At 41.9% G+C, this 18,503-nt stretch overlaps 1 protein-coding gene across 10 annotated transcripts in view; it reads right to left on the reverse strand.

The window, feature by feature from the left end:
- The window catches only part of prdm16 (PR domain containing 16), a 184,552-nt gene that overhangs the window by 83,332 nt on the left and 82,717 nt on the right, over positions 1-18,503 (reverse strand). For 9 of the 10 annotated variants that reach the window (XM_044210529.1, XM_044210526.1, XM_044210525.1 and 6 more), the window contains exon 3: positions 2,009-2,059. In XM_044210529.1, the coding sequence (XP_044066464.1) occupies positions 2,009-2,059 (51 nt within the window). The remainder of the gene's footprint in view (positions 1-2,008; positions 2,060-18,503) is intronic. The other variant, XM_044210527.1, reaches the window with a different exon arrangement.

Consider the following 18,503-nt stretch of genomic DNA (forward strand, 5'->3'; position numbering starts at 1 on the left):
GCCAGCATGTGTGTGTGTTTGGATTTTATGTTCTGTAGGTACACTGTAGGTACAGTTGTGTATTACAACTTTACACTCCTTTCAGTGCATGTATGTGTGTATGCGTGTCTTTGTACTTGTGAGTGTGTAAATGTATGTGCATGCAGAGTGGAGTGCACAGGCCACTCTTCTGTGGAAGGTGGTTAGGTAGTTTATAAAACCATCTAGGTTTTTCCACATTGTACGAACATGTGGGGAACAGCCCAAACCACCTGCGGTCAACTCTCAAAATAAGCTCATTGACTAATGTAGGATTTCAAATCAACCAAGCAGTCTGTGATTTGCATGCCAGCCTGTTTATAGAGGGTACAGCAACAAGACCCTTGACCTGAAATGCAAATGAGGAAATTTAAGTGATTTTGTTTTTCTAAGGGACAAATTGGTCATAATTGTAAATTACGCCAAAAGAGATTTTAAGTGAAATACGTCTTGCTAAGGTTGCACACGAGACATCTCTGTAAACGTGTTCTCTCCTCTCACACACTGCTTTTATTTAGGGGAGCTGGATTTTGTATTGAAAAGTAATCCACCATTTGTTCTGGTCCTGTTTTGACAGTCTTGACATGTAAGATAAGACAAAAGACACAAACAAACTTTGGAGACAAAATCCATATCTCAGTTTAAATTTCCTTGATAGCTAAATACATGGTGAAAACAAATTAGCGGGGGCGCCCTGGTAGCCTAATGGTTAAAGCACGTACCACATAACCACAACGTCCATGGTTCAAATAATGGCCACGGGACCTTTGTTGCATGTCGTACCCCTCTCTCTCCCCCCATGTTTCCTGTTTCTCTCTACTGGCTGTCAAATAAAGGCAAAATCAGCCGAAAAATAATCTTAAAAAAAAAACAACTAACTGGCAACAACTATAGCATGCTACTCACGTGATTTAATGAATGTTTTTAGCACTGTTCTGTCAACCAATATGAATCAAAGTCCACATAAGAATTGTAAACAAATGTTTCCATTTAAAACTCGTATTTCAATCAACCATCTCATTCTGATGGTTATTGTACTGTATGGTCAGTCAATCAATTTTGAAAAAGAAATAAATCAAATTTTTCAAGACAATGTCGATAGTGGGTTTTGGAGTATTTGAAATACTGGTGCCATACTGTAAATATGGATTGCTCCTCTAAAACTCACATTTGATAACACCCCACATAACTTACTGCTGTCCCAATTTTAAACCATTGATTTGGGTTTGAACTACCCTGCCATTGGCTTGTGTTGGAGCTACTCCTGCATGGCTTCAATCAGTCTCACAAAGAGTGTCCACTTGGCTGCAGCCATTGTTCTTTCATGGACCATTAGATGGACATGAACTCTCTTGCTGTCCTGTATTGACCCAGTGACACTGGCTGTAACAACAAACTCTCCAGCCTCTTCAATAAATGTATCACCTCATAAAGTGGTCAGTGACTGGTCAATGGGACGTATCGGTCACAGTGTGTGTGTGCATGTGTCAGTGTTTTTGTCTGAGTGAAGAGAGGGTTTTACTAGATTGCACATCATTGTCTGTTACTCTTCTTTGATGAACAAGGCTTATAAGTTACTGAAATACAGCAGAGCATACATGTGATGAGTGTATGCTGCATTTGGAGAAAGCTCAGCAAGTTTAATACTAATAAAAATATTCTATTATATTAATATAGCTATTTTAAAAAGTGCATGAATCAAAGCATGCAGATGATCTTTTTCTCTACACCAATCAGATGTTTTAGTTAGATAAGCTTAATTTATTTAGGAAACATTGCTACATTGCCATACAAATACAGACATACAAATGTAGAATAGAAGTAGAACTTTTTCTTTTTGTGCTTGCTAAAACTGCCACTTTATTACTTCACCCTCACAATGACTTTGTACCTTAGAGGGATAGGTAAACCCAGTGGGATAGTTTTCATGCAAGGCAGAGGTACAGAGACAGGATTCATAAAATAGTATAAAGAGGTAGAACTATCCTACCTTTTTGATGCAGCTGTCAGGGGAGTCTTCTTCATGGTCATTCATCATCTGCTAAGAAAAACAAAAACAAAAAGATATATATTTGTAAAGTGTTTAATGGTACCAAAACCCACACCGTTATTCAGCAATTATAAAGAAAAATAAGAATAAGCAAGGCAACAACATTTGATTTGATTGAGAAGAAAATCTGTTTCTTAAAGTATTAAAAGAGAATTTGGATTCTGATGCTTCACAGGGCCTCGCTCATGTTTTGTGACCGTCGCTGCTTGATGACATGAGCACAGGTTGTTCACAGTTCATCACACAGACCCTCTGGGCTACAAATGTAACCAGAGGGATATAATAATGGACTGAGAGGTCACAAAAACACACACAGAAGCAAACATAACACTACACACACCCACTCTGATGAATGAATGCCCCACAGATTTGACGTTAATTCTCCGCTTCAGCGTTGCAGGAAATTTCGCTGAGACTCTGTCTGTGTCTGTGAGTGTGTGTGTATAATTAAGCCTTCAAGCAATATTTACTGGGGGCAGATGGGTGGTAGAATGCTCCCAGTGTCTGCCAGAGGAAATGAAGGAAGTGGGGGAAAGATGAAGAGATGGGGCTGCTCTGCTGCAATGAGGGGGCATTTCACATACAATGGCAACCCAGAGTCTCTCTCCGTCTGTCTGTCTGTCTCTTTCTCTCCCTCTCTGAAGCCCATTGATAGCAACGGAGGATCAAAGAAGAGATGCAGACTGTTTTCAGAGCAGTTTTGGGCGGGGTGGGGGATCAGTGTGGTACGTTTCTGAGTTTAAGTGAAATTAGGCCTATAAACTTCCTCAAGCACTGACACACGGCATTTCTGAGCCTCCCTTTTCCTGCTCCCTATCCTCCACATCTGCCTTTTAACAGTAGGTGTTCTGTTTGGGTGTTGTGACAAGACTGGCTGCCTTTATATTAGGGCCGACATATTAAAGTTTGTATTTCCTAAACCAGTGTAGAGTGGCCCACCGTGATAGGAAAAGAGACATTTATCTGCTGTGGAATCTGCCGTGGAAACTGTGGAGCTATTCTTTGAATTCTGGCATACAGCAACTTCTTTTATGCACCTTTGTTTACATGGCAATTCACAGGAAGTCATTATGAATTGTGTGTATGAGCTTGTGGATGTGTGCACTCACATGTGCCTCAAGATAAAGCTGTCCATAAGTTTGTCCATAAGACTATTTATTCTTCAGTAAAATGGAAAAACAGTTATCTGAAAACATAGTAGCACATAGAAGTTCACTCTCAATTCTTCTTTCTCTCCTCTCACTAAACAGTGAACCAGATGGGCCATATGTGCACCGATGTACCGTATGCAGTGGTTCCTACATTAAGCTGTCAAGGGATCTGTTTCTCAGCCTCACCAAATGGGAGCAATTACACCTCAGATACTTAACAGTGTTCTCAGCCTAGTTACACATCATCCAAACCTTTACAGAAGCATCCTGTTCCGGAAATCAGTTTCAAACAACGCAACAGTAAACATGTCATCCCCCACAAGAGATGCAGTCTCCCTCATGGCCAATCCAATTTGTCACATCGTTTTGACTTGTAATTGTAGTGCCCCTATTTTGAAAATGTGCAAATAGAGTGGTGGAGTGCAGTACTTAGTACTTAGTAGTTTCATCAAAATCTGATATGTGTGACCATGATAAATGAACAAATGAACAAACAAAGCTAAGGAGTCTGGTCTATACCTTTTTAATAAATCATAGTGTGTTCATGATAAATTCATATGTTCTTACGTTTACGACATATGCATAGGGATGAAAAACTCCTGACAGAAAAGAACAATAAAGAGTTGTTAATAAAGTGAGTATGAGTGATCAAAGGTTTGCAGGATTCTTTGATTTCTTTGCATATTGTGCTTTAAATTGCTGTTTAGTTGCTGCATAGAGATTAATGTATCAATCGAAAAGAACTCTGGCCTCTGTACAGTGTCTTGTGAGGGTGTGTATATATTGTATTTCTGAGACTCAGAGAAATGGTTATGCTTTTTGCAAAAATAGCCACATATGCTGGTGTGCCAGTTTGAACAAACAAAAGAGACAGATTACAAAATGGCCATTTTGCCCAAACAACAACAATTTATTTCTCTCTGTTTTTTATTTACTTATTTATTTTGTGGAATACACAGTATAACCCTTCAATGCAACAACAGAGTTGGATAAAGGAGAAGGGGTTTCAGGATGACTATTTAGTAGAAAGAATGATAAATTAGGGTTAATGTGTCTGCTCTGTACATAAAAAAATGCACTTTAAGCATGGTGATAGAGTAGATAGTGAAATAGAGAGAGAGAGAGGGAGAGAGAGAGAGGGAAAGAGAAAGAGGACTTCCCCTTTCTTGTAGTGCACAAGACCAGCTGCAACAGTTTACAAAACCAACAGCTTGGCTGGGTCGTCTAAAATGCTACCAGGCGTTCAACAACTATAGGACAATTTCTGGACTTCCCCCCTGCTCTGTTCAGCTACATGCCAAGTGTAAATATGTGTGCGTATCAAATTGTGCAAGAGTAACCTAAAACTGTAGAAGACATGCAAGCAGACATGAGTGGTTTTACTGATGCCTTAATGTCTTTCAGCTTCAGGTGGGGGGTCGGGATGGTGTGGTCTTTCTATCGTCCAAACCTCAGTCTTGGGTCCAGAAACACTGAGCTGACGATCAGGAAAATGCTAATTATAAAACTTCCTGGCTTTGAATTCTAGGTAATTCTAATCCAAATGTTTGTCTGTTGAAAAGTTACCCAATGAGGTTTTATTTGGTTTTGCTTTTAAAAGTAACATTTAAAGATCAGTGGTTGATAGGGTTTCCAGTGGTGAAAAGCAAGGGCTTGTGCAATGATGACAATAACTGTAACACAAAGGCAGGTGGAGATGCTCTTTCAACACTGGCATACTGTATGCACACACACTCACATATTACACTGACACACATACCAGACAAACACACACAGACAGAAACACACACAGAATAGCCTAGCCTTACCGCAGGACCCCGCCAAGCAAATAAATAAGCTATTAATTAGGGAAGGAAAATGTGATTGGCCACTGACTGGCGGTGCAATGATTTATTGCACGTGTCACCATCATCTCAAAGTGACTTTTACTCTGGGTCGGTGAGACAGGTCCAAATAGAGACTGGCCTATGTTGAGAAGGATAGATTTTCCACTACACAGAGAGAGGTAAAATTGTCCATTTGTTCTGTATCTAGCCTGCTGAATGCTGACATGTCAATATGTCTTATGGAAAAGAGAAAGCACTGAAGCAGGGGTAATTAGAAAGTGTGTGTAAGTGTGTGTCTGGGCACACAAACTTCTCTCTCTGGCCCATATGACCTCAAACATAAACAAATCCAGTCGTGGCTTGATGAAAGTGCAGCCACCTGCAGAATCCTTCCACCAAGAGCTGTCCAGACCCTCATTAGGGGTATGCGTAAATGTGTGTGTTTGTGTATGTGAGAATGCGTGTGTGTGTGTCTCTCACCATGTCTGTGGTGTGTGCTTTCACACTAGGCAGGAGGGAAAACCCCACCATTATAAGTGTTTCATAGCACAGCTTTTGTTATTAGACAGAGTCAGGAGTTTTTCAACACCACTTTAGCACCATTCGTATTGACATGCCATGATGACCAAGCGGACAAAAGAAAACACGACGTGGGGAGAGACACTCAGTGAGTGGACTGCCTCATTGTTTTTACAAGACCTGTCACAGCCTAAAACACATGACGGAGTGAAATCCTGCTCAGTTTATTTCCAGAACTCATTTAACATGAAAAAACAGCAGAAATGCCCCAAGGGTTTTTTTTTTTGTATAGGGACCATAAAGTATATGTGGTGGTTTTGCATGTACAGCTCAAGTCAAACCTTGAGAGAATGACCCATACAGTAATCTTCTATTCATAGAAATCACCAAAGAGAAGGCTGAGTAAGTAGCCATAGCAACTAGAGGAGGACCTTATGAAGCTTGCTCATCATCATCCTCAGGCGCGAGGAGAAGAAGAGGGCCCCACTTGGAGGTTTGCGCTGTAGGAAAATGTTAGCATTCTATTGCCAAAAACAATTCTCCTCAACTCCGGATAATATGAGGCAATACAGCAACACGGCCCAATGGATGGCTACGGATGTCACAAAGCCACAAGTTTCCAAAAAGAACCAGCAGAAAACAAACCTCAGGGCTTTTTGAACCAGGGCCCTGACTGACAACCCATTGGCTGCAAGAGCCACACCAAGAAAGCCACAAATTGAAAGTTTTGCTACGCATTTATTGGGAACTTTTGCAGCTTCTTGGCACATTGACAGGATTTCATTGTGGTGGCAATGCCCTGGACGGGTTATTGATCTTTTTGACGTATGGATGGGAGAGGAAGCAGTCTTTCACTGTGGGTCGTGTTGAATAATAAACTGCAGAGAAAGTGTATTTGTGTCAGAGAGCAAGAAAGAAAAAAAGACAGAAAAATGAGAGGGGAGGCTCTGTTTCTCATTGCTGGAGCCTTTAAAATAGGAGCTAACTATCATGTCAAACATGATCTCAACAAATGGATCTGACTCCTCTGAATCCCAGATACTGGCAAATCTGATCGGAACACTTTACAATCAATGAAACAACACGACTGCCCCAAAAAAGGAAGAAAAAGAAGTGGGGATATCAAGTCTCCAGTGTTTTTCTCTGAGGTCTCTTGCTATCATTTGAACTCCATGATAACGAACATGTTACACATGCTGCCAGAATCTGTTAGAGATTGTTTGACTAAGGATACACGTCTGATTCAGTCTGCTTTTTTTTAATCAAGTCAGATGGTGCCTGGTTGTAGTTCCAAGTCCTTTCTTTGGCTTGTCCTTTAAAAGGGTGTAAAATGGGGCTATTTCGGGACTTCCCAGAGATAGGAGCCTTGACAGCTGACCCAAAACAAGACCATAGCTATGATTTCTTAAAACATGCCTCAACAATGAGGTTGCTCACAGAGCTTAAGTAGGGAGGTGGGAAGACTAAGGCAGGAGAGGAGGAAACAGGGTAGAAATTTTCACCGCTAAATACCAGGAAACTGGGCGTCCATCAGATAGAATATATTTATGATGACTTTAATAAGCGGAAGACTTGAGGTGCTTCAGCCAAGGCAAACATCAAGGGGAGTGCTGATAGGAAACTTTCTCTCTCTTGCTCCTTCTCTTTCTCTGTCTTAGCTGATAGAGAAGGTAATTATGAATATAATCACCGTTCGGTTCCTTATCTCCATTTTCACTTTGCTGTGAAGCTTAATGTGAGAAAATTATACAGTTCATTGGTAAAAGCAAAATAAATTGACGCTAAAGGAATGCATGAGATGCCATTGTCTGAGAGAAAGAGGAGAGATCAGATTAGCTTGGCACTTATCACACCGCGCTAAAACAGTTACCCAACCCTCCATCCAGATGGGTCTATGCAGGGTGCGGCCTGTGACGGAACTGAGAACTGTTGGTGAGATAGAGCTTAGCGCACAAAGGTTAGATTTGGAAGGCAAACACTCAGAACTATTGTGCGACTCTGGAAAGTCACGGCCACTTGTCAAATACAAACGGCTGATATTTACAGAATGAGCATTGACCCCGTATGTCCTAAGAGTCTTTGTGTGATTTATGAAGAAAATACCATAGTGAAATATCCTGGCAGGGTTTACATTGATGCCGGACAGGCTTGTCTCATCATTTCAATGTCCTGTATGATTCAAAGGTCTTGCATAGACATGTGCGGTCTAGGTGCCACTCATTATACACTTGGCACAAATGAACAATTCAAATACTTGTATTCATAAGTCTGACAGTTGCTGCGTTTGAAGTCGTGTCTCTGTAAGAAAGTGATGTTACAAGGTGAAGTTTGCACTTAGTCAGCAAACAAACCTTGGGAAAGAAGCTCACTCACAAAGAGAGTGAGAGGAAAGCAAAGGGAGGTGGAGGGAGGAGGAGGAAGAGAGCAGGATTCTGCAAATTTATTAAAAGGGTCATATTTTCATGGGGGCCTTGTACGACCATCTATCACCTGACGTCCAAGGCCCCTTATCCTTTTATGGCCGTTGACTCTGAACTTGATATCGACAGAACCATACAGATAAATTAACTGCTTGGCCTCCGCTTTATTGATAAGTCATTTGGGCAGATGATCAGTAATAATCATAAGTGAATAAGGGTGTGCCAATAGATCTTCTGCTAGCAGATGTTGTGACAGCCGCAGGGTTGAGGCCCAATAAATAACCCTACCTTTTGGCCTAAGAGGATTGCCTACACAGCATCGGCAGCTGCTGTGGCATGCCTTTTAGATAATGATATATCACGTCCTCCCTCTTCATTTTGATAAAGCTTGCAGTTTATCAATACGTCGCAGCAGGAAGAAAAATAATATTGCCTTATTTCTAATGATCTCCTATTCTTCCCATGACACATATTGCCTCTTAGCAAAGCAGGGGGTTATGGAAGTAAGATTTAGGGTCTGGACTTGAGGGCATATAGATTGAATCAAAGGTCATGCCACGGATACTTTTCATTTCACATACCTCAGCTGAGCGAGATGCCTAGGCAACCTATGCATATATGAATGTTTACATTTGTGCACTACATAAATCTGATATTGGCTTTCAGCTCTGCAATGTCATATGTTTCATATCTCCATTTCCTCTTGCAAACTGAATTTGTGTATTTAGAAACATACACCAGACCACACTGTCTCTCCCTCTGTCTAGTGCCAATATGAATCCCTAATTCAAACCAGGAATTCCTTTAGGTAGGTAGAAAAGGGCACGGAAACACAGAGAGGGGGATCTCTCATCGCGTCAGGGGGTTTTCTGGACAGCAGCCACTAAGATATTGTCACGTGACGACGGATAACTGGCGAGTAAATTGCATATCGTTTATCGGGGTCCGGCTAAATATTTACACCGTTTGCATATTTCAACATAAGCTGAGGGATTTTGGTAGCTTTTCATTTCTCCTCTCTCGCTCTTTCTTCAAATCAAATATATGTACAGGAACAACAAGCTGGCTCAAACAAGATGACTGGAGACAGAAGTTAGAGTGCAAGACGGAAATAAGTAGAAAGGAAAAGACATTTTGAGAAAGGTAGTTTTTGCTTGAGAGTGCATTTATTTTGTATCTGTACTTGTGCGTGTTAGTCGGTCAGGCATCCCCCTGCAAATCCATCCTGTGGCTTTTCTGCATTTTTGGACCACACACACATACACTCACACACATATACAAGGAGCTTGGGCATGGGCCCAAACATAGAAGTGAAAAGTCTCTAGCGACTTGGAGGCTAAGTGCATGTATATGTGGGTCGGTGCCTGGGACAAGAAGGGGCTTTCTTCAGGGCTCCAAGGGTTTATACTGAGGTCAAACCCTACACACGATGATGATGATGATGATGATGATGATGATGATGATGCTTGAGAAGGCCAAAGCCACGCCGAGTGACTCGCTGATGAGATTTCTCCAGCAGATAAATAAACAAGGCCTGACCGTGGATTTCCTGCTCAGGGGTATGAGTGTGTTTTTGTTTGTGTGCAGCAGGGTACTTTGGATATATGGGTTTGATCTGATGAACCAAACAGAGACAAATTATACACATTTTAGAACCATTACATAATTACAGTAGTAACAGTTATACAGATCAATTATCAAACTCATCCCACACGTCCTCTGTCTTCTGTACACTTGAAGTATCCACTTAGTTCTTCACTCTCTCAATGGTCTTTTTGTATTGGTATGGCCTCTGTGTTTACAGGGAAGAAAGAGAGCTTAGATGTTAGGTCATCAGTAGGACAGAGGTGAATGGCATGGCGTGTGCTGAGTAAAGAGTAAACAGATCCTAATGTTCATAAGACACTCTTTGTTAGATAGGTAGTCTGTGTTTTTAGTATATTTTATTGCACCAATACACTTGAACACACCTTTCATATTTAATAACCACAACAACATGACTAAAATAAAGTTATTAAAATGATTGAGACATACTGAACACTGCATCTGTTAAACATGACACTGTCCTTCCTTTTCTTGAAACTGATCAACCATAGGAATAGCATGTTTCTGCATTATATGATTGATTTGACATTCTACAATGCCATCAACAAGTTAAGTCAAAAACTTGAATCAAAAAACTTTTTTAAGGTTAAAATTCAAACACAATCACCACTGACTGAAGCACGTACACGATATAAATACCAACAATAATAATGGCAGCTTAATAGTTCTAATGGCTGCTATTAGCATGTGTATTATTTTGAGTATGATGTGGAGATAAAACACAAAAAGCGTTTGTGTATAAGAAATGGACTGTAACTAGTGCGCTGTTTATCCTTGTGATTTCTTTTGGTGGCCAATCAGATTATTTACACGGTGGAAACATATAAAGGCCAGAGCAGTTAAGGCAGCTGCTACTGCCAAAAGATACTGTCTGGCGATACTGTCTACAAATGGTTTCTTTCACTATGGTGGGCAGAGAAGAACAAATTTTGCATAGAGTTTATGCAAAGGAAAAAAAACTTACAAAGTTGATTGCCAAATGCATATAATGGCCCCTAAATCATGATGACTAGTTGTTTTCAAATTCTGTTATTCCACCAGTCATTAAGTACATGAACAATTAAATACATTCCAAATTATGGCATAAAAGCTTCCTTTCAGACTATAACAACTGAATAACGAACAATACAATTGTAACTGTCATTGGATTATTTGCTGACAGGTTATATTACAACAAAGAATTTTGTAAACTGCCACATTCGACAATCCACATGAAAAAAACTGGCTACAAAATTACACACTCTAAAGTACTGAAAAATACACTAATTCGAAGAGCAGCAACAATTTGAAACACCAAGTTAACATTGCAAAATGATAGATCGAACCCATTGCGTAAATGAATCATCCACCATCGATTTGCTCAGTCTAACATTTGTTGCTTGCACAGTAACCTCTTTGGGGCTTTCATGCTCTGTGTCCAGTATTTTTTTTCTTTCCAACCCTCCCTCTGTCTTTCTGTACACACACTCTATTTATCCTTGCTCTCAAGAGATAGCAACATTTATCACCTCGAGAGCTGTCTCCAAGTCCACAGGATCAACCCATCACCTCCACAATAAATGTCAAGCTGTCATGATTTATGCAGCTAATGAAATTGATTAGATGGCTACAACGTCCGAGAACATTGTAATCGCATGATTCACTACTGTCCTGTTTACTCAACTTGTTTGAAAGACATGTATGTGTCTGGGATGAAACTAGCACTGGATGATAAAAACAGGTTTCGAGACATCTTGTCAACCATCGCTTGACTATGTAGCCTACAGTTACATCTTTGGATCCTCTGTGATCAGTCTTTATGGTTTGGCCTTGAGGACTCTTCGAAGAAGATATAATTCAGTGGCGATAATGTAGCAGTCCCACTCCCTTGTCCAAAGGCCATTGTCTGATGTTTTTGCCATCCAAACCCAAGATGAGTTGAAGTGTTACTAACTTTGATCATTTCAGGGATGGTCTCAGACTTCAAAAGACTGTGTGGTAATGATGTTGCAAAAGCAATGATATGATGCTGCTGGCTATCCTGGGGCACTGAATGCAAAAACTCTGTATAACAATGGACTTTGTGGTGCAAGACGCTGCCAAGTAGAATTTTAATATCTGACAGATACCTCATGTCATTCCAAAGTTCAATCTCTCTTATGACATATAAACCAAGAACTGTTACATCAACACCAAAGATCACAATTTTGAGCACTCCATCACAGGTATGTCAGACTGCCAAATACGCTATACTACAAAACCCACCTGTAATACGCAGGTGAATGTGAATATCCATTCAGTTGACCTTCGGGCTCATCACAAAAGAGTTTATTAGCTGGGCCATATAAGGTGAAGGCTCTTTACAACCCTATTAGTGTGAAGCAGAGACTATCTCTGTCACTAAGATTGATGTTCCCCGGCTTATCGAGCGCTTCCGTTATCAGCAAAAACCTTCAGCAAGGGATACTAAGTCCCATTTGCACACCTCAGACTTGAGACTCATCAAACCTCACAGGTCTTTATCAACGACAAACTGTTAAAAATGCTTATCATTATTATCTTCATTGATGTCAGTGATACCAGTTTTTTTTTTTTTTAATGTAGAGCTATCATCATCATCCTGGCTGTTAGAATAACAAAGGTATGATATGTACAGATCGGATGCTCAGCCGTGGTCTCTGAACCCTGGTTTATAGCTGTCTGTCTGTCTGGCCAGTCCACTGGATGATGACAGATGACTTTATTGGGGGAGTTGCATGGTCACAACTTGCAGCCGGGACTTTCCATTAGTCATCTAACTAGAGCAATCAGCGTGGAAAAAGTTTGCGAACACCCTCTTGACCCTTTTTTGTTGTTTTTATATCAGAAAAGCCAGAACGTAAGCTATTCTTCGCCCACGCCTTAGTCTATTTCAATAACAAAAAAGAATAAAATGACCAAACAAACTAGGAGCACGGAAGAAACTGATTTTGGAGCGGTTCACTCATTAAATGTCTTCACATTTTGGCCCCTGCGGTTGTAATAGATGACTTAGGGAGAAAGTTATTGGACAAAGGAGGAGGGAGGGTGAGGGGCAAGCTTGGTGAGAGGAAACGTATCTGTCCTTGGGCTGTGGGACAGAACACAGTGCCGGCTTTATTCGGCGTCTCGGCCCTGTCGTTAAGGAACGATGACACACTCCTCCAGGCCCACATTAATCTTTAACAGTGCGATTTCTAAAATAACACCAGTGTTTTCCCTAAGGCATGTGGGGAGAGAAGGCCCCGTTCAGTCCTGCTGAACACCGTCAAGGTTTTTCTTTTTCTTTTTCCCCACACTGTTAACATCGGAGGGGAGAGAACAGGGGAAGGGGTTAGAAAATTAAAAAGATGGACAAGAGTTTGAACAGAGAGAAATAATTGACACATTGCATGGGAATATGGGGAGCAAAAAGAGGAGCTAGAGTGGATTTGGTGCAACGTCACCAGATGTTAAAAACCCTTGACCTCACTTACTCACCCTGACAGTGGCAGCTCCAGTGGCTCCCTCACACCACACATTACTGTTGTTAACAGTGTTATCACAGGGCTGCCCTGGGCAAGATAAAGGCTGTGGCCACTGATTGGCCTTAAGTGAATGAGGGACTGGCTGCAGACACATAGACAGAGAGGGGAGTGTCAGTCAGCCTGCCTCTGGTTAATGACAGTGGAGAGATAGAAGCTGAAACAACAACATTCTGTGGGGAATGGTGTGTGTTTAACAGCAGGCTGGAAAAGGGAGCAATAGGACAGTGCCACTAATGTTGTTTGGGTTTTGGGAGCCAGACAGGAATCTCTCTTTCTCTCTCCCTATCAGGGCTGAGAGAGGTAGCTAGGCCACTTGCTAGTGACCATTACACAGCATGACAGAGCTACAGCTTTGAGGTTTCCCATCAGGACAAGCAGGGCAGCCTCATAAGGCACAAAGAAAAAGATGGAAGATAACCAAAGCCGAAACCACTAGTTTGTGAAGCCAATGGATTCTTGCAAACATCTTTTCTCACAAAATAGCATCTCTCTCCCTTTATCTCCTTCCTTCTCACCCACTGTCTAGATAGAGTATATCTTGTTTCACAGCATTTTCAATTCAGTAGATGTAATAGTGATAGGAGTGCTCTCTTTATAATACTTTTTAAGACTTTTTTGAGGCTGTTAAGCTGTCGGATAGGCTTATCCTTTCTGTAACTTTCAATAACTTCCATGTGCGTTTCATTTCTCATCTCCTCCCTCCTTCTTCTGTTTCCTTTCCAGTGGGTGCTCCACACAGTATACAGAAGGTCGGGCCAAGGCTAACATGTATCTATAATGTGTTCGTCTCAGGCAGCCCCCTGAGGAGTGGAGCACTGCTTTGGCTCCTTGGCACAGTGGACAATGTGGGTGTTGTATGGAGGAGCTGGCTGGCTTTACACTCACAGACGAGTCAATCTGGGGCCACTGCTGAACTGCTGCCTGTCCTGCTGCTCTAGTACCTCAATAAGACCCCTCTTCACAGATAAAAAAAAGTGCTACTCTTATTTGTTTTGCATAAATTTTTTTAAAAATTACTTAACTTTTTCTTCTACTCCCCATGCTGGATGTGATCTCTTCTCACCCCTCACACTCAGTACAGCATGCTTTCTTTTATGGGCTTGTGTGTCTCTATAAGTGTGTGTGTGTGCCTACATGAGAGTACTCCTTTTCACAGTGCTGACACCCGGCAGATTGAGACATCAGGCGCCTGCTTGCTGTGGTAAATTAGCCATTCTTCTGAGGGGCTAATTGGAAATCCAAATGTTTTGCAGGGGGAGAGAAGAGCTGTGAAGGAATGTGGTCTGCCTGGGAGCAGAAAATCAGATTACAGATTTTTTTCAATATATTTATTCAATGAATTTTAAAATGAATTTAATCTGATCATCACTATGTTGAAGGAAATTGAAAAAAAACATAACATATTTAGTGAAAATGGATACTGGAATGCAACAATGTTTATCAAGAACCCTTTGTGGAGATGTATTCCCATCCTGAAACCCTTGCCACTTGTAATGAGCAAACACTCAAAGCTCTGAATTAGAGGCAAATAAATTTCCATGCATAATGACCCAACCACAAAAAGAAAAAAAGGCATTAATTACAGTGCCTCCATCTGCATAATTCAGAATAAAATATGAAACAAAAAATGCCACTAACACTAATTGACTAATTCATCACAGGACCTGTGTTGGTAAATGTTTTTCCCTGCTTGAGTAGTTTCGGCAAAATGAAAACATTTGCATAACGTTAAGGTTTGAGGCCTGCCAATAAACACTGAAAAGTCAGACAAAATATTGTTAAACAATGTAGCATTTCTTAATGTAATAATTATGAATACTACTTTCCTAACTCTTCAGTACTGAGTTGTGTTAAGCTAAAAAAATAAAGTGGATCTTCTCATAAAAAAGGTTTCAGTGACTTCCGGATGGGAGCCGAAACGTCTTGATTCTGAAAACAGTGTCCAGATGACTACGACTGAAACCTTTTCTACGATAGAACACTCCTGGACGAATGAGGGACTACACCGTCTTATCTTCTCATAAAACAAGTTATTGCACAGCTGCAATGCATGGAGTAACCAAAAAGGAGTGGATGTATATGTTTCATTTATTGGGTCTGTTTTGTCCTAAAAAATTGCAAAGCAAAATTTTGCTTGGATGTTTTAAAACTAATAAAAATAGCACATCTTTGCAAAACTAAATTTCCTGGCAAGCATCATCTTCAAAGTATCTTGACAAGTCAAAGTGGTGTGACTTTGTTCTTTATAAGCTGACAGTCCTGTGAATGTGGCTGGAGGCTGGCCCGTGCACAGCTATGGGCGGTACTCCCCGTTGTTGGGGGTGAGTTTGAGGTGCTGGGAAAAAGGGCTGTGCATTCACAGTAAATGAAGCCTTGTGAGTAACCTTGGAGAGAGTGCTTCTTAACTGATGAGTCTAGAGACAACTTCCAAGATCTTCTCTGCCACATGGAGACACCCACAATGCTAAAGACCTACTGCCATCTTTAGAGCAAACCACAGAAAGCCACTGAATAACTTAGTTTTAGCCTCAGCCATGAAAACAAATCTAAACACTGTGAATTGAGTTTTGTCTCATTCTTCTTAATTGGCAGCAGCAGGTTTTTGCCTCTTTTTCTTCTCCGTTCAATATGAATAAATGCAACAAGCTTCTGATCCCAGCTTTTCAGCCTATGACTGTTTATTTATCTATTTCAACTACACCCAAGGGAACAAAAGGCATGCAGAATGGCCACTGACAGCCATGTCGAATATCTCTTTCTGCCAAATCTGGCTGTTTTCTCTCACTGCTGTCACTTGATGTCTTTATGTGAGAGTTCGCCACTATGAAAAGGGTGGGGGCGAGCTGAGTGAGTGACCCCCACAGGAGGGGAGTATTAAAAGTAAAAAAGAGAGCGAGAGCAAGGGATGGATGAACCAGAAGGCGGGAGAAAAGTGGGAGAGGGGGCACCCCTGCCGGGTCCCAGGCATCTCGGCTGGCAGTCCCCATCTTGGCTTCAGACGGCTTTTGTCAAGAGGGGAAAAGAGGGTCTCTTCTTCACTTGGGCATGGGACAATAGATGTTTTGTCAGTCAGGGAGGGGGTGTCAGTAGGGGAGTATGGAGGGATGCTGAAAGAGGAATAAAGCCAAGGACCCATCTTCACAAGGGGTGGGGTGGCGGCGGTGGGCAGCCCTTTGGGACTGGGCAGATGTTGAAACGAGGATGATTTATTAGCCTTAGTGTCCTTGGTGGCACTTGGCCACCATCCCAGATTTAGGAGCGAGAGAGAGTGACTGAGAGTAAGAGACGTGGGGAGCAGAAGGAGGAGGAGGAGGGCAGCTATGTGTCAGAGACATCTTAATACCTTCTATGGGCATGGGGAGCTTCTTGCTCTCCAACCGTCATGGTATTTTTGCCCAATTCTCTCGTAGAAAAATAGCTTGGTTGGGAGTCATCTGCATCACTGAGCTGGACCTTGTCACCCAGCATTACCCTCTCCCTCCACCACAGCCTCCCCCTAACAGACCCAAACACACAGACTGTGTGTGCTGCCCTCACTGCACCACCACCATCACCACCATCCCTCCTGTGATTATATAAAACAACAAATTACCAAATTAACATTCCCAACAGCCCTCACTCTCCCTTCAAAGTTCTGGGCAGAGACTCTCTCAAACTTGCCAGAAAACAAGTGTAAAAGAGAAAATGCTCTATGGGTGCATGTGGCTGTGTGTGTGTTTGTGTGTATTATGCATGTTTTGCATGCATGTGTGGTTAGGGAGATCTCCACCTGTTGCCTCTTTTGCAAAAAAATGAAAAATTAAAAGAAAGGAGTTAAAACGTTTCTGTGTGTCTCAGACAGCCGCAGATCCCTGTAGCTTTAGCTCTGCGCTGTGCTGTAATTGGGAGGTGTCACATGTTTTAAGTCACAGTGTGTCACCCTGTCATGCCACCCATGAAGACCCATGAGCCTAGTTGTGTGTGTGTCAGAAGCTACTGAACCTAAAGTGAGAAGAAATAGGACGCATTCCTCAGTGCAAACCTTCCTTAACGGTTTTCCATTTTTTATACTGTATAAGTGCCCCTTTCCATCCTCACAGCACATCTCTCCCTGTTCTTTAATCCAAACTCTGTGCCACACTCCCTTTACACATACACACATTTTCTTTTTGACCTCCCAATTTCTCTCCCTATAGTCCTCTCTGTCTTATACTTTCCTTTCCTATCTCCTCCCAGCAACATTTAATCTTGCGACTTATTTGTCCACCCTGTTTCCCAGCCCTCTGCTGACAAACTGTAGGAGGTTACTTAAAGTAGTGGGGGAAAGTTTGGACAGCTTTCATCAAGAGTACCCAGGGGGAAGATTGATTGGCAAAGTAATTTACTGCCCAGTGTCCGTTCTGCACTCCTCGTTCTCTACCTCTCTCCCTGCCCTTCTCCTGATTCGTCTATCCATCCATTCATTCATCTCCAACTCTTTACGAATCCATATCTGCTGCCTGGAGGTAAAGGTCTCAGTGGGAGTGATAGTGAGTGTGCGTGTCTGTATGTGTGTGTACCTATGACAAGGTCTGCAACTCTGCATGTAAGGTTGAGAGGTTGGAGTCTCGGTAACCACTGGCACAGATGAAAAAGACTGATTGTCTTTGGGTTGACGAGGAGATTGACTAGACGGCTGCAATAGTGTGTGTATGTGGCGTGTGTGTGCATGTGTGTATGTGCACATGTGTAGACAATAGGCATGTGACTTTGGAGGTCCTGGGGGGGCAAGAGCTTTTGACATGAATGAGAGGGAGGGTCATCTATCATCTAAAGAGAAGGGTTGAGGAGGGGTTGGAGGAAAAGGCAAGAGAAAGGAGAGAAGAGGTTGCGGGGTCAAGTCTCCATCACTCTCACTGTCTTCTGTTCTCTCACTGTCAACCTCATGGCAACTGACCACTCAGCAGACTCCACTTCAGCCTTGCTATGGCTGTTCTCCCTCACCAACTTTTCCCCCCTTCCACAGGGGCCCCCGGAAACTTTTGTTCCGTTCATTAGTACAACAAATACATACAGATGCTCGGGGAAGGAGGACGCAGAGAGAGAAAGGATTTCTAAGCACATGCTCCCCCCCAAATGACTGCTGATTTGGAGACAATCTGCTTCTTTGTAAACATGCAGAGGAGCTCATGCGAGAAGTGGTCTTATTATTCAATGTAAACGTGGACAGTTAAGTGTTTAAACAGGGTATTAGTGATAGGATGGTCTGTGATTTGCTTTACTTATTTTCAGGTTAATAGTGGAAATGCAGAATGGAAAAAACGAGCAAATGCAGCATGCGACAATGAAACGGACACCCATGAGTAATGGCAAAATGACAAGTACCTGTGGGACATCTAGAAATGCTGGAGGTGCTGATTTTAAGGTATGTG

Source organism: Siniperca chuatsi, linkage group LG10 (assembly GCF_020085105.1).
Source record: "Siniperca chuatsi isolate FFG_IHB_CAS linkage group LG10, ASM2008510v1, whole genome shotgun sequence".
Classification (NCBI taxonomy): domain Eukaryota; kingdom Metazoa; phylum Chordata; class Actinopteri; order Centrarchiformes; family Sinipercidae; genus Siniperca; species Siniperca chuatsi.